Source organism: Acomys minous, assembly GCF_964271855.1.
Source record: "Acomys minous genome assembly, chromosome: 6".
NCBI lineage: Eukaryota > Metazoa > Chordata > Mammalia > Rodentia > Muridae > Acomys > Acomys minous.
Genome location: NC_140487.1, coordinates 91164756 through 91189920, shown reverse-complemented (window position 1 = coordinate 91189920; position 25165 = coordinate 91164756). Strand labels below are relative to the sequence as shown.

The 25165-nt window shown below is 35.8% G+C and overlaps 1 protein-coding gene across 2 annotated transcripts; it reads right to left on the bottom strand.

The window, feature by feature from the left end:
• Positions 1-752: 752 nt before the first annotated feature.
• On the bottom strand, positions 753-24281 carry LOC311598967 (selection and upkeep of intraepithelial T-cells protein 1-like). Of its 2 annotated transcripts, none has more exons than XM_084784613.1 (8): positions 24043-24281; positions 17051-17131; positions 12378-12725; positions 10611-10892; positions 6872-6985; positions 4845-4952; positions 4055-4177; positions 753-2515 (listed from the first exon to the last, which is right to left on the bottom strand). In XM_084784613.1, exons 2-8 carry the CDS (start codon positions 17124-17126, stop codon positions 2502-2504), a joined length of 1065 nt encoding a protein of 354 aa, XP_084640739.1. In that variant the 5' UTR covers positions 17127-17131; positions 24043-24281; the 3' UTR covers positions 753-2501. The 2 variants fall into 2 exon arrangements, with proteins under 2 accessions (XP_084640739.1, XP_084640740.1); XM_084784614.1 differs by having other exon boundaries at positions 12567-12725.
• Positions 24282-25165: the final 884 nt, after the last annotated feature.

The window sequence follows — 25165 nt, the reverse complement described above, 5'->3', positions numbered from 1 at the left end:
TGTAGTTGATAAGCAGCACAGTTTCCTTGTGGGTCCATTAATACGGGTATTAAGGGTTACTTCTGACATGGACTCTGGTGCCCACTTGTTGGAGAATTTTTCAAATAAAACTGGCATCTTAGGAAAGATAATGACTAGATTTGACTATTTCTTCTGAAACTGCAGCAAATAGTGTATTGAAAAAAAGTGCCAAAGATATTTGCTGTCTTCCTTTTTGTCTCTGTGTCTGCTTCTCTCTAAATTCTTGGAACTAAAGTAACAATGAACTGCCACAGGCTGTGCTTAACTTAGCAAAAGATGTTGCAAAATAAAGTTGGTGCATATACAAGAGACATCACAAATTATCCAGGGTGTGTGCCCTTTTAAAATATGTTATAAAATTCTCTCCATACTCTTATATATCCTCTTGAGCTGGAACTTCCAAAATGTAAGTTATAGAGTTATAGCAATCAACCTTTTCACATAGGAGGAGAAACATGCTGTTTCAGGAGAAGGGTATAGAAAGTCTGTCGACAAACATAACAACAGATTTTATCCCAATACACCAAAACAAACTTTGTAAAACAAACAAAAAATTAAGTGACTTTGGAAATGGATGACATGGACTTGTAATCTCATGATCTGGGAGGCTGATGCATGACCTAAAAGCCTGCTTGGGCTTCAGGATGGATTCCATACTAGCCTGAGTTATATAGCATTTTCATATTGAAGAGTATAAAAATTACACAGAACATACACATATTTTGGGGACATTGCTGTTTTTTTAACCTAGGTTAACATGATTAATGGTACTAGACCTTTTCATCTTGAAATTTTAAAGTGAATTGAAGGCATTTGAGTCAGAAGTTGTAAAAAGAACTTTGATTTACCTGTTTTAATTGCTGTCTTAGAGGATGACTGCTAACCTAGGCCTAGTCTTGCAAACGTCCAGCCTCCATACAATCTAACTTAGGCCTAAAATGTTTTCAGTCTCTGAGACTTACTGCTTAAAGCAGGTGCTCATTGAAATACTGAATATGTATCTATGGCATGGTGCACACACTTCAATTTTACAAGTTCAAATCTCATGGTTTCTCAGTTTGTCTGTAGCAGGATCTCTTTGTATGTGAGATCATGCCTCTCACTGGAGAGTCAAAAGGTTGTTATAAAAAAATGAAAGGACCTGGTGGGCGTGGTGGTGCACGCCTTTAATCCCAGCACTCTGGAGGCAGAACCTGGTGGATCACTGGGAGTTTGAGGCCAGCCTAATCTACAAAGTGAGTCCAGGACAGCCAAGGCTACACAGAGAGACCCTGTATCAAAATACCAAAAAAAAGAAAGAAAGAAAAGAAAAGAATGAAAAGCCCAACTGTTTGATTTTACCAATGAAAACTCAGGAGCCAGATGCTGGGGTTAAAACTTGCTAGCTCAGAGAGACAGATAAAACACCCAGCTGCCCTTCCAATTCCACTCATGTCCCAGAAAAAAAGCCTAAACCTAAAAGTCTAAAAGCTAAAGTACTAAAAATCTCCTTCTTCTCTATGCTGTCTTAAATATCCCTCTCTATCTCGCTCTCAAAGCCCCTACTATCTCCTTAATCTCTGTCAGATGGTTTCTTGCTCCACCTCTTGACCTATGGTTAACTTCATTAAATCCTGTATACAGAAAGCTCTTGAATCAAAGGTGTGTGCTAGGGCTGAGCCACACCATAATCACTTGTTTAATATAAACAGAAAGTTCTTGGATTAAAAATGTGTGTTAGGGCTGAGCCACACCAAACAATAAACAGGTTTTTACAGTTCACAATCTCAGGATTAATAATAAGATAAAATATCCTGCAATAAGAAGGGAATTTTTATCAACTTCAAATTTGCTGATCTAATCACTAAATTTTTATAATAAATTTCTCTTTTATCCATTAAATATACATTAGAATATTAGAATAGACAGAAAACAATTACTAGAAAGATGTGTTCTCTGTATTGCATGGTGTAATCTCTAGTTTAAATCAATGAATATATTGCATTAATTCTCTTTTTAAAGAATTCTAGATAAACAAAGAAGACAAATTAATGCAATATTTAAATTTATAAATCTACTGTATCATGGTCCTCAATGGATAAAATTAGCAATATTGACAGCCCTGATATCAAAAGTAGCTGAAAAGAGAAAGGCCTTAGTTTAGTTCCTTGGTCTTCTGCATTGTGAGAAGAGAACAGCTCAATCCTCCTTTACTCTCCTCTGTTGTATCCATTGAGTCAACAGGCAAATGTGACTTAAGATGAATAATAATGGCTATAGATTTTTTACAGCATCTCTTTATTGTTAGCCTATTTTTCTGAATGCAAGATAATGAAGGAGTTACTTTTCTTGGCAGAAGTTGATACAGGAATGTTAATTTGTATTACAACATGTATACACATGTCTCTTGCACTTACATCCCAAATGTAGAGATTTGATAAGTACTGCTGAGGCTTGTAGAATATTCTCATTTTGGTTTCTCCAACTCTGTGTCGGCAACTTCAATGATAATGTTCTAGAAAACCAAGTCAGTGGATGCAAAAAGAAAATATAGCTCATCATTACTTTGAGATTCATATATGGGTCTATTTTGCTTAACAACTTCTTTGTATAATCCATAAGAAATCACTACAGCTTTTTGTTTTTATTTAAGGAGAAAGCTCACTGGTAGTAAAAATTATAATTTATTAACAATGTACACATTTTAATGTAATACTTTAAGATTGTAGTTTATTGGTAGATCAAATTAATACGCATTGAAATTTTTTATCCCGGCTTACCTTTTTCATGTCTCCTTTTGTTTGCATAAGACAATAAGTTGTGTGATAAAAGCAGGGCATTCAGCTTTGAGCATAGATTAGGGAATGTTTCTGATATATGAGTGTATGGTTGGGAAATTTTTCAGCACATTACTTGTGAAAACCTGTAAGTTTCTCACAGAAGAAATGATGGCACTGCACTATCATCTTCTTTACTAATGTACTTACTTAATTTTACATCCAGACCACAGTTTTCCCTCTCTTTTCTCCTCCTAGTACTTTGTCCCTTATCTCCCCACACCCATTCCTCCTCCACTTCTCTTAAGAAAAGGGCATGTCTCCCATGGATATAAGCCAACCTGGCATGACATATCATGTTGCAGTAACACTGTGTATGTCCTCTCCTATTAAGTCTACATGAGGCAACAGAGAGGGAGGAAGGGTCCTAAAAGCAAACAACAGGTTCAGAGACAGATCCTGATCCCACTGTTAGGAGTCCCACCAGAAGACCAAGCTACACAACTGTAACATACATAAAGGGGGCCTAGGTCAGTCTTATGCAAGCTCCCTGGTTAGTGTCTTAGTCTCTATGAGGCCTTATTAGCCCAGGGTAGTTGACTCTGTATGTCTGTCTGTGGCATTCTTGATCATTCTGGTTCCTACAATCCTTCCTCCCTTCTACAAGATTCTCCAGCTCTGCTTAATGTTCGGCTGTGGGTCACTGTATCTGTTTCCACCAGTTGCTAGGTGAAGCCTCTCTGATAATAATTATTCTGGCACTAATCTATGAGTGTAATAGAATAACATTAGGCATCATTTCATTGACATTTTTGTCAGTCTTGTTTGGCTCTATCTTAGATCTCCGGGATATTCAGCTTCTGTTTGGGTCCTGGCCCTCCAATGCATTTCAAGGGTGTGATCCCTTTCATGGCACAGGTATCAAGATGGAACAACATAATCACATTAATATTTGAGATGGAATGGGAAGAAAACATGCAAGGCTTCATCAAATTGATGAAACACAGAAGTATTTCCACTTTTCCCTGATACATTTGTCACATGTGTGCAGTCAGATTTAAGTATGCCATTAGCATCTGAGTCACAAACAATAGTATAACTATATTCCCCAGAAGCCTTGAGAAGGCCATACACTCAAAGTCTTTATGAAGCACACGTTTCCTGCTTTCCTTTTAAAAAAAAACTAAAATACAGCGGTTAAGCATTTCAACTTTAAGACAACTTGATGTCACACAAAAATACATTCTATGAGTTGACACCCTTCCCGTTCCTTTTACCTCTCAGTTTGAAGTATATATAAGAAATGAGCATGGTGGCTGACACCATCAGTGCACACAGGATGACACTTATATCTTCCAACCACAAAGTATCCAATTCAAAATGTGTATCTGAAACAGGAACTGGGGAGCGTTGCAAAAATTAGGAAAGTTACAGCAGAGATGGCTCAGCTGGACGACAGCCTCATGACACATTAACGTCTCAATTTACACTGCTCTGTGGCTTCTAGATGTATGAGTGTGGGAGAGAGGACTAATATATCCCAATATCTCACAAAATTGACTTCAAACCAAATTAATAAAAGGAGTTAAAGAGAAGAACTTCATTCTCACCAAGGAAATTATCAGCCGTCTTTTACAACTGGATTCTTTCACTGTCTACAACATTCTGAAGGGTCATGCACACAATAAACATATTTATGAATTTGTGTGTTAACTCTAGTTTGATTTTAAGCTGTGTCCCGATCTCATCAGAGAAAATTAATTTTAAGAATTAATGAAAATGCAGCTCAACATTGTGACTTCTGCATTAGGTTTTTGGGCCACAACTCAATTGCTATAAAGAATTACCCCATCTTCATTTTCTTTACTTTGTTTATGCAGCTTCCATTACAACTATTAAAATAAATAGGCTGCAAACCAAATGGTAGTTCATGAGTAGGTTCAGGGGCTGATTTATCTTGTAGTCTAAACAATCATCCTTCTTCTTTAGCCACATGTCTTGCCAGTGACTAGGCATTTGGGAAAAGAGATATTTACCAGAAGGTTCCATACACTTGATGATACTTACCTCTTTGTTTCATATGTAAACACACCATGACTGATATGACAGTCACTACTGATGAGGTCACTATTAATGTGCCTATCACCCAAGGAGCATCCCACTTCCTGAGAGCATCTAAAGAAACAAAGTTTTAATCATGGGTTATGGTGTGAAGGCTTATTTGGTTTGGAAAGTACATAAAGAATGCAAGAGCTGTAATCTGATGTCATCTCTCTGTGCTCTTTAGACCATAGCATGGCTTAGGACTGAAACTCAGAGAACTGATCGTGACATGAGGGAGGGGCAAACTGCTTAAAGGACAGAACGAGGGCTGGACTGAGACTGACAGGCCTGCAGAAAGGAGCTCATCTTCACTTTACCCCATCTTGTCAATCAATCTGTGGTATAATAATCACCATTACAAAATTAACACTGCCCCCTGGTAAATGATCCATTCAACATCTTATAGACAAAAGTTAGTAAAAATTTAGGGGTTCAAAGTGGACCAGTGAGAAATAGTTGAATAATTCGAGGAGATTTTTATAGTAAAACTCTATTTAGGAATATTTTTTTACTGGAACTATCTCAACATCTTTGGGAAAAACATGTTTTACCATTAATAGCTGAATAAATGTGAGATACACAGAAGCAGTTCACATTTTTAAAATATTTTCTGGATTTTTTTTTTTTTTACATTTTAGATAATATAATTTCACCATTTTCCTCTTCCCTTTTCCCCTGTATTTTTCATTAATAGTTGCTACATATGTGTGCATGTGTGTATGTGTGTTTCTGTGTGTGTGTGTGTTTCTCTGTGTGTTGGTGCATGTTTGTGTATGCATGTGTGCATATGGCATGAGAAGCTCATTGGTCACATTATGACATGCTCAACAAGAGAAAAATTATGCCTGGTAGTAGAAAGCTAGGTCATCATTCAGGGCGAGCAATCTCATGTGTCTTGAAGGAGAATCTACAAATGTCAATTTACTAACTGAGCCTTCATAATTTCTAAGTATTTTCTAAATATTTGTCCTTAACCCTACATTTTTAAAGAAAGCAATAATTGTATGCATATGTAGCTCAGTTGATAAAGTGTCTGCTTAGTATGCACAAAGCCCTGAGATCCATCCCTAGTGCTGTGCAAAATCTTATTGCGGCACATATCTATAATCTTAGTGTTAGAGGGATTAAAGAAAACAAACCAAGTTCAATGTCATTAACATGAGTATAATTGTGACCTTGGCCACATGGTTTGCAAGCATTCCTTCCCATATTCTGTAGAAGCAGTGGTAGAAAATGGGGCTACCTGAGTAAACTAGCAAGCTCAGACTAGAATAGAAGGTTTCAATGTCCAGAGGAATTTCAGGAATTTGAGACATATATAAAATAACCAAAACTGAATTCTATAGCTGATACCTAAACTATACATAGAAGGAGACCTAGGATGCTTAATGGTGCTCTTCTTAAAATGATCTGTATTTGAGGCTTTTTAAGTAGAAGGTACCCTAAAATTCAAGATAGCTGGGATTTTTTTTACATTTTAAAGTTTTGGGGTGCAGCATAATTAAGAATGGATGCAACTTTTTTTCTCCTATAGTAAGTAAATAACCTGATGTCATAATTAGTACCCCTCCCTCCCTTTGCTGGGATGAGTGAACTCGTTGTAGTCATTTTATCATGTATGGTTTAGGACGTTACTGTTGTCCCAGAATAAGTCACTGAATCCTTGAAGAAATGAAGTGACAAATCCAGGAAAATGGAATTAAGTTTTAAAATGTTTTCCAGTTTGGATTAGGTCTTCATTACAATAGGACAAAAAAAATTCCAACATGATTGAGGTTTTATAAGCCCAAAGTTCACAAACAGCATTGTCAGTAGCTCCAGGAAAACAACAAGACATGTTAGGAATAAAGAATAGCTAAAGACACACATCTAACTGGTAACACAAAACAGTAGAGCACTTTAAGCAGAGAGGCCTGTCAATCAAGGTTTATGCATCTTTAGATCCCTATCCTCCTCCCACTTTGCATCTCTTATCCTTCAACTCTACTTACATTTTGTATGTCTGTAATGTATCCGAAAGCAGGAAACCAAGATGGAGGACACCATCACAAGTAATATTATACACAGAATCATTTTCCAAATCACATTCCATGAAAAAAAGGCATCTGAAATAGAGGGTCACAAATCTTAGAATGTAGAAAATATCAAATATTTGGACCTATTCAATTACAAATGATGAACTTGCAAGGCATGTTGCTATTCAAGAGCTCATATCCCTGGCACATTAGATGTAGCACACTTTGCAGAAAGTTATCATGGGCCTGATGAAAAGCACAGCATGTCTGGAGTAAAGCTAAGCCAAGTCAAGCATGATTCGTATGAGTCTGGTGCAGGTTAAATGAGAGTGCTTTTTTTATGTGTTCCCTTCCATGTCCTTTCAGAAGAAGCTTCATTGCTGAAAAGGAAAAGGCAAAGCTAAATGTTCATTGCCCCTGCCCATGACTAAAACACAGGTTTCCAGGAACCATGAAAAAGCCATTCCTAAATCCATCTTTCAGTTCTTTTCTAAGCTCCCATAGTGTGTGCAATACTCAATTCATATGTGGATGACCTTGAACTCCTAATCCTTCTACCTCTACCTCCTTAGTACTGGGTTTACTGAAACACTCCAGCAAGCCCAGTATATGTAGTACTAGGAACTTAATCCATGGCTGTGTACATTCTAGGCAAGTGTTCTGCCAACTCTGTTACATCTCTAACCCTCAAACATGTTTTAAAACAGGATATCTTCTTTAAGGAAGTACTGACTCATAAAATATGCTTTGTGTGAGTAATTCAAGTGGTCAATAAATAATAATTAGCGTCCTCTTTCTATTTTTGTATGTGTGTATGTTTCTGTACACATCGTGTGTCATATATTTTGAGAGTGTGTGTGCATACATATGTATATACATATATGCCATGAACTCTGGAAGGAAAATAGATTACTTAAACTTTGTTAACATCTTGGAATTATTTATCATCCTGTGTCTGAAACAACTATAGTACAAAGTTTTACTTTTCTATTAAAGATTGAATAAAAAGAAGTTGAATGAAAAATAAATGAAAAGATATTTTGAAGAAACTAAATTATCTAAAGTGGTTGGTGAGTTATCCCTAAATAATTCTCTTGAGCTTTCAACATGCCTTCCTTCATCTCAATTGTACGCATTGGCATCAGGAACACATATAAACATTAACACATGCATGGCTATTCGGCAATTTATAAGGCACATATTAAGTTTTATCTGAATTCACTTATATAAATATTACATGCTATATTTGGAACATATATATGGAACATTGGTATATATAACCAACAGAGATTAGATATTTATGTGTTTGAGAAATAAGCAGGTAAGGTATAAAAATAGAATTAAGTTATACAGCGCATTAAAAGGAAATAATGATAAAAGAATAAGAAATGAAAAAAAAACCAGAATCCCAGGTGTGTAGAGGGGACATACTTTTAGGTTGTTTTGTATAAGTAGTCTGTAATAAGATGGCTGATAATTGAACAGAGAATTGTAATAGAAACAAGAGAAATGAGTAGAATATACAGCATGCTGAGAGTCAAAGATATCAAAAGTAAAGATCTCAGTGTAGGACTTAGTCTCCGTGAATAAGACACAGCAGATTTTATGTGAATAGATGTATGTGGACAATTGAGGTCCTTAGAAGATGAGATCAGATAAGGTAATGTGCACACATAAAACAGAACACTGTGAGACATTTATTCTGAATAAACTGCAGGGACTTGAACAGAGAGTAATGCTTTATTGCTTTAATAAAGTTTTCTCTCCTATTGGTTTATTATAGCTATTCATGGACAGGAGCAACAATGGGTAACTACCAGGTTTCTATTGATAAAACTGAACATAGATGATGACGTCTTAAAATTGCATTTCAGGGGTACTATGGTCAAAAGTAATGATGAGGAATCCAGTCATCAACTGAACTCCATTTTTTCTCTCTGGTATGTTCTTTTATGAGTTTCTCTACATCTCAGTATATCTTAAATTCCCAGGAGCATAGGTTGGACAAACACCTTGTGCTATGAGAAGATTCCCCATAGTCCTTAAAATGCAACAACTTTCTTGGCACCATTACCATGGTGTCTTCCTCAAAACCCCTCAAATCTTTCATTTGTTCATTCTCTTAGGTATAATATGACAACAGCTGGCCCTACTAGTAGGACAGCCATCAGATTAATTCCAGACTTTGACTACACTAAAATTAAAGTTCCGTGTGTGTGTGTGTGTGTGTGAGAGAGAGAGAGAGAGAGAGAGAGAGAGAGAGAGAGAGAGAGAGAGAGAGAGAGAGAGAGCTTGCATGCACATCAGGATATCAAAGGACTACTTGTGTTAGTGGGTTTGCTTTTTGCCATGTGAGTCCCTGAGATCAAACTCAGTTCACTCACCATCAAGTCCTTTATCTGCTTCTTATTTGAAATACAGGACTGAATCTAGGTCATTAGATTCTAGAATTAAATATCTGTTTTTGGAATACATTTAACAATGAGACTCTGATTCGCTCTAGCATTTTCCCATAAAGAAAGGAATCAAGAATGACTTCAAGAATTTTGTTTAGAGAAGTTGAATATATGAAGTATAATTTGGAAGTCAGTGAATGAATCAAGCTTCCTCCACGATAGCTAGCTTTGATAGTATTGGAAGTTTCTATGAAGGAGGCTGGTGGAGAAAAGACATCAAGAGCCCTAATTACTCCTGAACCCTGCATAAAATAATACTGAGATGTCAGGCAATATGATGGTAACCACTTCCTGATTTTGTTTGAGATCTGCTCCACAGGAGGGAATTTTATGCCTGATATTGTAATGATATTCAAAAACACACCACAAAGAAACTCATAAGCGATAGTGTTGAGCCTGCTGTTATAATTTTTCTCAGTGATTGTGTGGTTATACTCTTAGATCTGGACTATTCTCCAACTTGGTCATAGAAGCTTCTTTTGCAATGGGAAATAGTCAATGGTCAAAATGATGAGAACAAGGTAATGGATACAAAGCACCTAAATATGACATCTGTATTACTCTCACGATCATTAAGGACATTTAAGAAGTGAGGAAAGAAAGAATGTACTAGCCAGAGGATGGGGAGGAGTGCTATAAAATTATGTCCTCTGGATATGGCATTACGTACTCATGAACACACAGCAGCTATACAAGACCTTCCACAGATCAGGCTAGTCAAAATGCCAGCATACATAGGGGTAAGTGATCTCCAGGCCCCATTCCAAACTGAGGAGCTATACGAAGGGCATAGTTGCTGAGGGAAGGTAATCTGTTCTTGGTTGGAGATGTGGCCACTTGGTGGTTTCCCACCATCCAGTGGATATCCAGCAGCCACACCCATATGTAGAGCACTAACTAGATGAGGTAGGTTATCAATAACAAAAGTGTCATGGAGTTGGGTGATATGTTAAGTATATGGGGGAATATAAAAGGTGGAAAAGGGATAGGTATGATTAAATATCACTATATACATGACCAAAATTCCCCCAAACAGAAAATTTTGAAATTGGCATATAACTCCAATCTCAAGAAGACAAAGTGAAATAAAAAAAATGTGGAATGTGGAAAAGAGAATAATCAAGGTAGAAAAATATGATGAATAAAATAAAATAAAGTAGAGCTGGGGAAACCAAGTCAAGAAAGAAAATGATTGATTATATTTAGCTTTAAATCATCCTGCAATGGCTGATATTAAAGAACAAATAAACACACTCTACCTGATAGGATAACACTTGTCTGTCCCTTTTGGCCTGTCAGAGGGTTCTGAAGGCAGCAAATGACTTTTTGCAGGGAGCTGTCTCTAATGAGAAGGGATATCTTCATGTTGAACAGTTTGTCTCTATCCTGTGAATAAGATTTTGACACGGCTGGAATTACCTCTCCTCTGCTGTCTCTCCATTCCATGAGAGGCTGTGGGAACCAACCTCTGGAGTGACACTCCACTATCACACCTTTAGTGTTAGGAGGATGCACATGAATCTGTACTTGTAAGTTTATCGCTGGTTAGGAACAAAAGAGTAAAATTGTATTTTAAGTGAATGGAATGGTATATAGAACAGAAAAATAAAATACTCTCCCACATATTAATTGATTACTAACACATAAAGAAGCAAGAGATCTGACTTCATGGGTTTTTTAAATAGGATAAAATTTCACAGTAGATCACAGGCAACACATTCTATATTATCTATTGATTTATTATAAATATCTATTTATCTATTGATTTACTCAAAATATTATGTGTTTATCTATTAGTCACTCAAATATTTACTTCTTACTAACTTAATAATAGCCTAGGTCCTTGACCTATAATAATAAATATTATATCTTCATAAAATCTGTGGCTTAAAATATTTTCTCCATAGTCAACACTTAAGCACTGCTGAGCCCCAATTTTAAATCATGAAATCAACAATATCATAATGCAATTTTAAGTCTTTAATTGAAACTTCAATTGAATATCCTGCATGTTCAGTTTGTATTTACATACAGTATATTTCATATGGAATAACTAATACATCAGTGTCTTCAAAACACATTACATAATAATTTGGATCAAGTTATTGTCTTTGAAAATCTTAAGACATTATCTGGTATACCAGAATTGACTAAAATGTGCCACTCATACAGCTTACAGGGTAAAAAGACAAATTTAAATGTTATACACTTACAAAACTTATTATTTAGAAAAATTATCCTCACACGAAGTATAAGTGAATTTATTTAAAAATTTTGGATAAGAATTACCACAAAGAAAACTAGTTACTGGCAAATATCACATTTCATTAACATGTTATTAGAAACCACTGAAAGAATAAAACAAAACTAAATGTGTATTATTGCTAAGTTAGAAATCTGCCAATCTATATGACCTAAAACAGAGTTTACTGATAGACATAATGTGTACACAGATGTAATTTTATTTTTTACTTAGGTTAAAATTAAATTCATGATAACTGATCTTGTTAATCAAACAATGTATTATAGACACAGAAACACTAAAAATTTGTCTATGTTTCAGACCTTGATGGAGTAAGAATGTGGATCATCAAGGCTAGTGGATCTGGACCCAGGGGGGCCTGCACAAACTGTTGTACCAACAATGACAATGCATGAAGTAAACCTAAACCCCCTGTTCAGATCTAGCCAATGGACAACTTATTTTCCGTGGTTGTGGGGAGAGAGGGGGCTGCCTCTGACATGAACTCTAGCCCTCCCCATTTGATCACTTCCCCTTGGTAGGGAGGCGAGGCAGCACACAAAGGAAGAGGAAGCAGGCTATCCAGATGAAAGCTGATATGCTGTGGCCATATAATAGGAGAGGAGGTCTAGGTGAGGGGAATAGGACAAAAGAGGAGGAAGGGTGGGAAGGGGAAGATACAAGTGAGGGGATGGCATTCAGGATGTAATCTGAGTAAATTATAGTAAATTAAATTTTTTAGAGAACATGGATTCATAGAAACCTCAGAAAGGCCTGTGCCTACCTGTAACCTTGACCTCTGTGATGTGTTCGTCATAGAAATCATTGTCTTTGAAGACACAGTGGTAAGATCCATCATCATCAACAGTCACATTAAAGATCATGAGGGTCACTTTCCCTTCTCCAATCATCTCTTTCAGGAGTTCTGTCCTCTCCACATACTTCAAGATAATGTCTCCAAACATGTCTTTACCATTTCTGTACAGGTGCACGGGCTCTGTATAGCGGTTCCGGAACCAGCGGATCTCCATATGTTGTGCTTCTTGTGGTGGGGACAACTGACAACTGAGTTCTAGGTTTCCACCCAGTGGAGCCAAGACTGGCCCCTCTAAGCCAGTCACTGTGAATTGCTCTGGGAAGGAACACAAGAGCCTAAGATGGTAGTGACAGACATAATTTTTATTTAAATCAATCTCTCTCCCTGCTCCCACTCTGCATCCTCTCCACCTTCCCTTCTGCCTCTTTCTCCTCAACAAACTGCAGGGGGGAAATCAACCGTTATTTATAAATAAATTATATTTACTTCATTGTTAAAATATCTTAATTTATAAATTCAACTGATTTTAATATTTGGTGTATTTTATTGTAAACTATTATAAAATTTACGTTTCTTTTTCTCTTAAAGAAACAAAGTGCATTTTAAATTATGTAATTGTTATCTTTTTAATTTCTGCTTAATTCTTACCCATTGAATATTTATCTCCTGCCTTCATTTACTACAATCTCTTACCATAGAACCCTCTCATCTGTCTTTAGAATCATCAAGATATACTAAACTATGAAAATTTACCCTTTTAAGTACCCTGTTCAACTGTATCTTTGTTGTTACTTTTTCTTTTGATACTAGGGGGCTACAGCATGTTCTCTTTAGTTAGAGATTCAGGAATTCTCAACCTTGATATCAAGTCCCTCAGTGGAATCAAGTCTGGGAATTGAATATTTTACAGTCTCTCATTTCTGTTCATTCAGTAGAATGGAAAAAGTAGTTGATACCCTTAGTATTCTAATTTTCCCAACAAGAAACTGTCTTAAATTTCAATCACTTCTGTTATTCTTTCTGAGTTGATCAAGCTTATTGCATCATTTTACATTGTTCCAATTGCTTATATATAATAGACAAATTGATATTCAGAATAGAAATATTTTGCATAAAATAGGGCTTTAAATGTCTACTTTAATGAAAATGTAATAATACAACAGTGTGATTGCATAATTAACCTTAAAAAACAATTTTAATGTGTGAGCATTGCCAAAAACCTTTTTATTTCCTTGGGGAATTAAACTCTACCTGATGATTTGGGCTTGTGGACCTCAGATAGAGATCATGTGATATTAGTTTTCTGTGTCTGGCTTACCTCACTTAATATAATTTTTTCTAGTTCTGTTCATTTTCTGAAAAGGTCATGGCTTCAATTTTTACAACTGAATAAGTAGTATATAATTGTACATGTGTGCCACTTATTACTTGATGATCATTTAAGTTGTTTCTACCTCATTTTCTAGATAATTTTCTACCTATTGTAAATAGAGTAGCAATGAAAACAGATAAGAAAATATATATGAAGTAGAATATCAAATTCTTTGGGCACATGCCAATAAGCAATATAACTGTGCCATGTAGTATATTTATTTTTTATCTTTTTGTGAATTCTCCACACTTATTTCCAGATTAACTGTACTAGTCAGAAACCCTACCAACAGGGAAGAAAAGTCCCTTTTCCCACCAGCACCTGTTGTTACTTGTTTTCTTGATCTTATTCATTCTGCATGGAGTAAAGTAATATCTCATAGTTGTTTTGATTTGTATTTTTCAACTCAGTAAGGATGATGAACACTTTTGTGATATTTCTTGGCTATTTCTATTTCTTCTTTTGAGAATCATGTTTAGATCGATAGCCCATTTTAATTTGACTGTTTTTGACTATGTTTTCTGAGTAATTTATATATCTGTATAATAATCTTCTGATAGATGAATAGCTGTCTAAGATTCTCTACTACTTCATGGGCTTCCTTTTCACACAGTTGATTTTTCCTTGGGTGTACAGAAGCTTTTTTACTGCTGCTGCACTATCCTAATTCAGTATAATTCCTAACTGCACTCTAAATGCTCATGAGAAAATGTGTTCTCACCCACCACTCATCAATGAAGCTTCTTTTTGAAGAATACAGAGCCCATTACAGAAAACCAAACTGGTCAAAATGCAGAGAACAACTGACCTTGGATTGCCCAGCCAACCACAGAACACAACCCCTACAAATAAAACTCAGGGAAAATTTATTTAAATAGGTCAGAATGATTGTAAGAACAAGAGGGCCAGGAAATCTGCTGTGAGGGTGTATCTAATAGATATGACAGAAAAGCTACATCCATGAAATGTCAACAAAACAACTACCTAAACAAGACTGGAACAGTGACTGTATCGATTGACATGCCAATGTGAATAGAGGAAATCTCACTGAGCTCCACACTTAGATGAATAACTACAAACAATTAATGAATGCTGAGAGAGGAATAAATACTCTTCCCCAGAGAGGAGCCTCTTTTTTGGTAATCCAAACCCAAGTAGCTAGCTTTAAAAGCATGTACATGTGATCAACACTAAATGGACTAAGTAGGTTATATTTATATATTCATTCGTGTGTGTGTGTGTGTGTGTGTGTATGTGTGTGTGTGTGTGTGTGTGTGTTTGTAACAATTTTAGAGGCCAAGAATTTGAGAGGGAGTGAAGGACAGAAACATTAGGAAGGTTTAAAGGAAAGAGGAAAATTATAAGTATATTTTAATTAAAATTTAATAATCTGCTTCCATCTCCTCTATTTTAAACAACTATATATTCATGTATTTAGTTTGTTGTTAGGCAACAGAGTTATGGGTCTTAGTTTTGAAGTAAGCAAAGTAAGGTCAATATACAATTCACTAGGCTGTAGGAACCAGACACTATCACTCCATCATTAACTCTAATTTAAACTTAAATGTTTGCTAGTAATAATCTACCTAAAATGACTTAATTGTAAGAAATATATCATTCTATCCAAAGGTGTTAATAATTATGGAAAATATACTCATATGATATATACAGAATTGGGATATTTTGAAACTGTCTGTACTTGGTGAATAGTTTTCCTAAAATCTTGAAGATGCTCTGGAAAATACAGTTTATAAAACTTTTCTCATGGTAGATGCAAAAAAGAGAAAGGGTGAGAAAGATGAGAGAACATGAAGTTTGGTGGGGAGGGAGGTGGAGAGAAACTAAGAGGATTTGGGAAATGATAAGAATATGATCAAAACCTATTGTAGAAAATATTTGTAATAAAAATTTGAAAATTAAATGTTGAAAAATAGAAAATGAAACATGATTGAGATTTAGGGAATCATTGTCTTCAACAAAATAATGAAAGGTAAAAGAAAAAGCCTTCTACACATGTCAAATGTATATAGAAATTCTTTTGAATTCTTGGATACTACAGAAGAAAGAAAATTCTTAATATGAGGGATTGTTAAAAAGCAAGAAAGCAAAGATTAGAAATGCAAGATAAATAGCACAAAAACGCACTTCAGAGAAAATGGCAAATTTTGAAATAGAATTGGCATTATTTATTAATTCAAAAGGAAAGTGTAATAACAGAGACTCTATTTTCTCATCTGTAGATTCAAAAACAGCTTTGACATTGGTGAGACCTACTTCGCAAGCTCATACACAGCAACAGTGCAGAATAACATTTCCAATATCATAGCAAAATGGCAAAATATAAACATACACCAGCATCTCTACTGACAAATATGTTTACAGCCATATTCAGTTATGCTCAAGACTGAAAACACATTTGAGGCAACCTAGCCAAATGTGGGTCTCGAATAAGTATGATTCAATAAGAATTTTATCACTTGACATGCAGCTTTTACTAGAACATTCTATATTCCTGTGGCATTTATTGTTTCATACCTTTATTTTATGTACCTCCAAAGAATCTATATATTGAGTGCACAAATTTTCCTACAAACTCAAATGTGTACCATTGATCAAGATTTCAACTTTCCTCATCTTATTATACTGGTAAGTCCCATTTATTCCCATATGAATCTATATCCAGGACCATGTCCTCAATGTACAGGTGGTATATAAGTCATGTTTCTCAGTATGAATACTGGGTCCTGGGAAAAAATATTGATGTTCTTCACTTATGTTTTCTCCCAAGGACCTGGCACAAATTTAAGTAAAGAAGATCTGCTGGTTAAGAATGACTCATTATTCCTAACCCTGTGGGTACTGTGCGAGAAGGAAAATTGCCCCACAGGTGCATATGTTTGAATACATAGTCTACAATTAGTGGAACTGTGTGGGAAGATTTAGAATCTGAGGCCCTATTGAAAGATGTGTGTGATTGGAGGTTGGCAGTGTACCCTCTGCTTGTCAAGATATGAACTCTCAATTGTTCTGGCTGCAAGACCTTTATTCCATCACCATGGACTCCAATTCTCTGAAACTCTCAGTCTAATTAAAGTGCTTTCATTTCAGGTTGCCTTGGTGGTGGTATTTTATCACAGGAATAGAAAAGTAATTAACGCAATTACCTAGGATCTTAGGAACAATGGTCTTAAATCCTATCCATTGCTACTTACTATTCCTAGCACACTTGGTATTGCTGAAGCTACAAGAGTGAGGGACAGATTTATACCTGAGCTTGATGTAATCATCTGAAGAAGTAACATGACAATGCAGTATCCATAAAAACATAGTCCTGTAGATTCCATTGCACCTGTGAAAAATAAGGAGGCAAGTTACAAAGAGTGAAAACAGTAATAAAAATTTGCAGAGGTGAAAGATACAGGGGTGTAGAGTAAATAGATTAGCCAATATAGGGTGAAGATTTTTGTAAAATTGTGGCATTCTTCACCATTTCTGACAGACCTAGAAGATAAGTATAAGAAGTAGTGGATTTTCACCATTTTCCCTGGAGGGGGAGACCTGGTGGCACTCAGAGGAAGGACAGCAGGTTACCAAGAAGAGACTTGATACCCTATGAGCATATACAGGGAGAGGTAATCCCCCTCAGGAACTGTCATAGGGGAGGGGAATAAGGGGAAAATGGGAGGGAGGGAAGAATGGGAGAAGACAAGGGATGGGATAACCATTGAGATGTAACAAGAACAAATTAATAAAATAATATATATCTTGGAAAAAAGAAATAGTGGATTTTCAAATATTGAATAAGCATTTGAGAAGAATTGTGGAGAACTACGTGATCTTTATACTAGTTCTAAAAAAATTCCTCATCTTCTTCATTATTATAGGAGCTATTAGTAAGGTTTGAGTTCAGTGTCTTTTCTAAAGGGGTATAGAATTGGAGCAACATTTTATTTAAATACTCACTGTACTAAATCTTAATCTAAGTTAAGGACACTGAAAGGTAGCATGAAATTTAACTTTGCATAAGGATAGAGCCTTGCATGGAATAAATAACATGGATTTCCTGACAATCAGAACAATTCACCTGTAACCAAGGAGCCTCATGGTTATCTGGTAACATATTCATAGATGTATTAGTCACTTTTGTCATTACCAAATACCTAAAATGAATCGAATCAATGGAAGAGATTTTTGTTTTGCCTTACAGCTTAAGAAGGGATACATTACATCGTATTTGGAAAGACATGGTGGCCAGTGTATAAAGCAACACTGAGTCTACCATCAGGAAGCAGAGAGTATAGAAGTGATACCAGGCTATCAAACCACATCAAACTACCTCATCAAAGTTCCATCTCCATAAGTTCCACAACCTTTCAAAACAACTCCACCACCTGAGAACAAAGGATACAAACATGATCCCATAGAGACTTTGATTATAAATATTTCTGGTCAACTTGACCATATATAGAATTATCTAGGAGACAGTTCTCTGGGAACATGTGAGATAAATTCTATACCAGATTATTTGTGGTAGGAAATAATCAGTGCCTAACTGTGTGAGACAGTTCTCCATGGGGTGAGGTCCTGGAATGAATATAAAGAAGAAATGTCATTCACTCATTTCCAGACAGTAGCCAGCTAGTGCTCATGTTTCTGCCAATATGATTTTCTTGCCATAATTGACTTATTCCTTGAATTTTAAGCTGAAGTAAACCCAACCTCTCCTAAGTTGCTTTCTTATCTGGCATTTTGTGGCAACAATAAAGAGGGTAACTAATAGACCAGCATTTCAAACTCAATCTACAACATTCCACCCATGTCCTCACAGGCTCATAGTCATCTCAAAATGACAATGCATTCATTCCAGTCCCCAAAGTGAGGAGCAATAAGATAGAAATATTAGATCAAAAGTAGGATTAACAACAAACCCTGAGCATGGCAGTTCCATGCCTGGCATCTGGAGCTTATGATATAATTATCTGTGCTCTAAATTCAACCCTCCCTCTCAAGTTTTGCCATCTTCAACACATCTAACCTTTGTGTGAGGTCAACTGTACTCTGTGCCTACAGATTTCCTCAGTTGATGTCTCCTGGGCTTGGCATTCCCAACTTTCTGAAGTTCCCATCAATATTTATGCTTTCCTTCTTTGTTTAATACAATGTTTTCTTGGAGCTTTATACTAGGGCTTCTATCTTTGTCACATAGGGTCTCAGTGGGTTTCAGGAACTTTCATACAGGTTTCTATGGTGCCTCACTGTTGTATGTTTCATGCATTCAAGGCTGGTACTACGTAGATGAGGTTGCCATCTTATTCTCAACAAGTAGATACTCTATATCATTGGATCTGGCTTTTCAAATTATAACACTTCACAAGCCCTGAATTTACATATATATAGTTTATTCATCCCCATATTGTTATTATTTCATGCATACTTATTTCTGACCAAGTCATTCATTTGACAACAAAGTATACTGCCAACATACTAAGAACAGTATATTCTTTTATCCTACCATGTACAGCTGACTTAAGACAATAACTCTATGACATATTGCCCTGCACACTGGCTCCAAGAAATAATAAAGAAAGAAGAGAAAGTATTGATGGATCCATGGTAGGGAGAATTGAGAAGGAGTGAACAGCTGCTTAAAGGAAACCAACTGTTAGGGGACAACTAGCTATAGGAATTAGATATTGAGGAGAGGTTGAGGAATTGTGGAAAAAAGAAATACTAGATCCAGGCATAAATTGTGATCCAATAGCTGAAAGGTCTTAAAGTCCAGGAAAACTTTACTTTTATGTCTCTGTGTCTTTCTGTCTAGTTCTGTCTCTGTTACTTCTTAGGCAAAACCCAGTACTTTATTTAAAGTGAAGTTCAGTTTTTTTCATTGCAGATTACATCATGATTTTTCTTATCCTTTACAAACAATGGAACATCTAAAAAACAACAAAGCAAGAGAACAGTCTAACAAAGAAATACAAACAGTTCTGTATCGCCAACAATAAAGAATACAGCAAAAAATCAATCAATTTCTGAGCAATGATCAGCATGACCTGAATATTATTTCCTAAACAATACTTGGAAAAGTTTAATGATAAATTTCCCTGGGCTAAAGCCATTTTGCTTACATGATTGTCATAGCAACATAACTTGACCTGAATGTTCTATAATAATGAAGAAACCTGACTTACTCCCAGTACCAAATGAACAGATGTGCTATGCAAGCCTTAGCTAACTGCCAACGGGTCCTCTATTGCTTACAATATCTTAATATCTGTAAAGCATGACATTCCAAGCCCACCTTCTTTTGCTCTCAAATTAGATTTTAAAGAATCTTTTCAATAGCTAACAGTATCTAGCCAGGTACTATTATGTCAAAGTTCTAATTTTCTTTCAAGCAGTTTCTGCTTGGGTGTTCACAGTCAGAGCAAAAACTCTATCATTATCTCAAAGAAGGCCAAATGCCTTCTTTCAACATTCTCTGTAGGAAAAAGTTTTCCGAGTGTAAATTTCATTAGGCCCAAAAAAATAAAGGAAAAAAAGTAGTTTCAGAAGAAAATCAGATTTCAAAGTAATTTTAAGGCAAAATTTCATCTGGACCATATATAATATTTAAGGGCAATGATGATCAGCTGGATATCTTTGGAACTTTGTCAAGCAAAGCCTCAAGAGCTGTTCTTGATTTCTAGAGGTCATGCTGGAGAGTCAGAGGTCTTGGAACTTTGTCAAGCAAAGCCTCTACAATTTATCCTTGTATCTGTGACAATATATGACATGTGTTTTAAACTAGAACCTGACAGTTCCACCTTCTGGTGGTAAAATGCACATGAAAGCAACCCAAAAAGTAGTTATTTAAAACTCTGATATCATTAAGTGTATTTAGGACCTACATTACTAACTTTTCTTTGCCTTTTATGCCATGTTATTGGAGGTTCTAAGATCTCACCAAACAATTTACATATGAATCTGATTGATTGGAAGCTGAGACTCCCTCATAGTCACTTATAGAATCTCACATTAGTGGACACAGGTTATATGGTTGGGTCACTGCACACTGTAGAGAGTGGTTGAAGGCCAAATTGATAATTTGACTAATAGTCATAGTCAGTAGAAAACTGAAGTGGGTCACGGCTGCCTGTAACTCCAATGATCTGAAGCCATCTTCTGTCCTCTATAGACATTTCACTAATTAAATATACAAAGAAGATCATACACACATAATCAAAATGCAAAAAATATTTAAAGAAGAACCCCCATGGCAACACTTAATGTGCAAGTACTATTAATATGCTAGAGTTCAGTAACTAGCCTACTGTTTTAAAATATTTTGTTTTCACATTTTGTCACAGATATTTTAAGTAATACTACTGGTAGCACTCTAAATTTCAGGCCAGAAAAACGGTCAAACTACTATTTATCAGGCTATGACATCTTAAAAGATTGGAGGTCTGCTATAGTGATGATTTAAACTTCATGCACCTGATGGATAAGTCTGAGATGTATACTAGACCAAATGTGGACTGCAATGAATAACATCTTATGTTGTCCAAAGTTACTTCTCTGAGCCATTTTTAAAAACATATCTGAGTGAAAGGCAAATATCAAAATGTTTACATAGATGAAATGAAAGTAATATTCCTATAGAAAAAAAAATTTACTTTGGAACATTGCTTAGAAGATCTATAAATCTTATTTTTACATAGATGAAGATCTTGACCATTCATATTCCTCACTATGCTGATTTGTAAAAGCTATTTAAATGGTATTGAGTTAGTACTTTCATGTGGTAGAGTTTCAAGTTAAGGACATAGTAGGTTTTATTTATTTATTTATTTATTTGGTTTTTCAAGACAAGGTTTCTCTGTGTAGCCCTGTCTGTCCTGTACTTTGTAGACCAGGCTAGCCTTGAACTCACAGCGATCCACCTGCCTCTCCCTCCCGAGTGCTGGGATTAAAGGTGTGCACCACCACACCCGGCAAAGGACATAGTAGGTTTTAAAGTTTTTATTGTAATAAACCAAATATACTTACAACTTACACAAGTTTTTAATGACTAAAAGTACAAGTAAACTCAGGAGATATAAAATGAGAAAGAGTTCATCGGCAACATCAATGGCCTATAAAAATATTCACAAACAGGGTGAACTGGAGGGGAAAGTAGGCTCTCAGTTGAACAAGACAAAAATGTAAATGACAAATGTCCCAGAGTGAGGAAGCTGTGGAAAGTCCCCTCTTTTGCCCCACACCCATGGTCTCTGTCTTTCTGGTTGTGGTGCTCCATTTGCTCATGATAGGTAGGCAACTGACTGTAGATACTCTTTAGGTAATTCTTTGTCAAGGTGTGGAAGCAGGTTATTCTGGGTGGTGGTTGTTTTTTTTTTTTTCCTTTTCTTTTAAAGTTCTGTCTCTTTTAGTCCTCTACATTCAAAACATTTTACCTAATTCAAATATAATGTAAAATATCAATACATGATTTTATACAGGGTAGTCTCTATGCTTCTAGAACTAGTTACTGTGTATTTATCATCCATAAAGATATTCCAAACACTGAAGACAAGTTGATAAACTAGATTACACTGGTTCAGCAGTACATCTGCTCTTGAGAGATGATATTGACCAATACCTATAAACTACCTACCACAATATACAAAGTTTAAGGACCACACACTGCTCTCTAGGAGATGCAGCTTGTACTTCTTGGATTTGTCCATATGCAGCAATTCCATATTGCTGTTCCCCTGGTCTTCAGCAAGCCACTCTTCTGTGGGACAACATCTCAAACACAAGATCTCTGAGCTAAAATCATGCAGCTGATGCCCATAGTGCAGATTCTAGGACCTAAGCATGTTGTCCAAACTGACAGTTCAGAGATCGATTCATCATGAGAAATGAGCTGACTATATCTGTGCAGCCCAGGATTAGTGTCTGGATGTATAAATCCCACATGTATATGTTGTTGTTGCTGCAGCATGAGAAATAGTCCTTGGAGTCTGAGTTGATGGCCAGAGGATAGCAGGCAGGGACTGAGGGCATCAGCTCTGCCAGGAAATGTAGGGTAAAGTTGTCAAGTCCCACATGTACAGAGTCTGGCCTCTCATCCCAAATGAGAGTGCAGCCATTAGGTAGTAAGTTACAGGAATAGATGCAATTAATACTATTCAAACTATCCAGCTAAATGGCAAGTCTATGATTGAGATGGTGGGTAGTGACCCAGACACAGCCCATATAGCCTGTAAAAATTTACCTCATGGGTTTGCTGATGGTAACTGCACAAACTTCTCATAGAAATCAATAAGGGGGATACCAGCTAAGGTAAGTGTTCTAGAGGTAGGGGACTTTTTACTAAATAAGCTCAATCTGACTGCCCACTGTGACAGAGGAGAAGTTTGGAGTTTAAAGTGTTCAGACAGAAAGCTAATATGCCACTTAGGGAATAAACAAGTTAATATAAATCATATTTGTCTTTCTAAGAAAGTAGATGAAGGAATAAAAGAAAAGATGCACATCTTGTACACTATAGGATCCTCATGATTTTTCTGATTTAAGTGAAACAGTGCCCAGTCACCTCTTTATTTTATGTCTTCATTTTAAGCAAATCAAACTGCATTTAAAACATTCTTCTTGAGTTTTGAAGATAAGTGGGCTGAGACATTATTGTGATTTCATGTCAAAAGCTTTGAATTTGCTAAAAGTGCTTCAATAAAATACAGCCATTGTACATTTTGTATGGCACTGTATAATATTCAATGTGCAGTGCTTAAGTCAGGGCTATCAACATGATTTTTCATTGAACATTTGCAATTTAGTTGTGTTGACAATCATAAAATCTTTCATGAACATCTCACAAAAGGATATTTTTCTGTGTTTTTCTTATTTGTAAGCAGCTGTACACAAATGGTATTGTTTGACAAGAATAATGTGGAATGAGATCTATTCTGAGAAATAATATTAAAAGGAATATCTCTTTTATTCCTTATTCAACCACACTCCAGAAAGTAAGTCCATTGTTTATTGAGAGTTGATGCTGTAAGAGGAATTTCAGCTATCACTTTAAATACTTGAGAAAAGTTTCTCCCTTTGAGGAGACTAGTACTCTTACTTCGACTCCCTAGATCTCACTAGTCTTCAGATGTAGGTCAAGTGATGGGAAACATGGGGACAGAGACCCTCCCAAGAAACATAGGGAGTAGAAAGGATAAAAGAAAAGGTCATCTATGGAAAGAGAACTTGCCCCATATCTTACTAAAAGTTCCCACTTACTTGACCCTGGTAATCCTGGGTCACCTCCTTTTTATTCCTGTTGAGATGGTCCCAGCTGATTCACCCAGATGTTTGACGGTGCTTTGCTGATTGTCCTGTAGCCAGGGCAGTGTATGCCAGAGGAAGATGGGAGCCAGAAGAACTCGCTGCCAAAGCGTCTTCTTTGACATCACACTCTGAATATATGATTCTCTGGCTCTGATATTTATATTACTTCCCAAGGGAAATTTCCAGTAGACTGATAACCTCAACATGTAAATGAAACTATTATTCAGTTCAGTTCTAGCACTTGACATTACTCAAGTACTAACATGACTCTCCTCACCTGGGAGGAGGCAAAACAAAATCTCACTCATACATTTCATGACTCATAAATGTCAGTGCAGTCAATAGTTGTGACAATCTGATTTTTAAACCTGTACTTAGAATGGAAAATGAAACAAATAAATGCCCCAGCTAGATTAGACATTCAAGGGAGGTTTCAGAGAACCCATGATCGCTGCAAAATGTCCTGAAACAAAATTGCGCATCAGGTAATCTAGGCTGTGAGCAAAATGACCTTAAGAATATTGAGTGTAAATTTCACATAAAGTACTTCACTATGGCTGGAACGGGAGATAGGATGGAAAGGAATGGTAAGAGATGAGCTGCAGAGAAAAGCAAATGTGAAATAAACAATGAAGTTTTAGCAAACATAATTTCCAGTTAAATTTGTTTATAGGTGTATACTTAAGCCTAGTATAATATACAAATATAAATATTTTGTATTATATATACAAAAAATATATATTTATAATAATTATACATAATCACATATATAAGCATATAAATATGTACACATATATGCTACAATTACACATATGTATGCATGTATGAAAGTGTGTATCTGCACACATATATATTTATGTCTATATGTATACTAAATGTACATATTGAAACACACATGTGTTAATTCTACATGTGTACAGATATATGACAAAAGTCATATGTGGATATATACTTCTTCATATATATAAATAATACACCACATATACACACACATTATTAACACATTTATATACACACACAAATTTATCTATCTGTCATATTAGGAAAGTACAATTACAACTTAAATTATAATGCT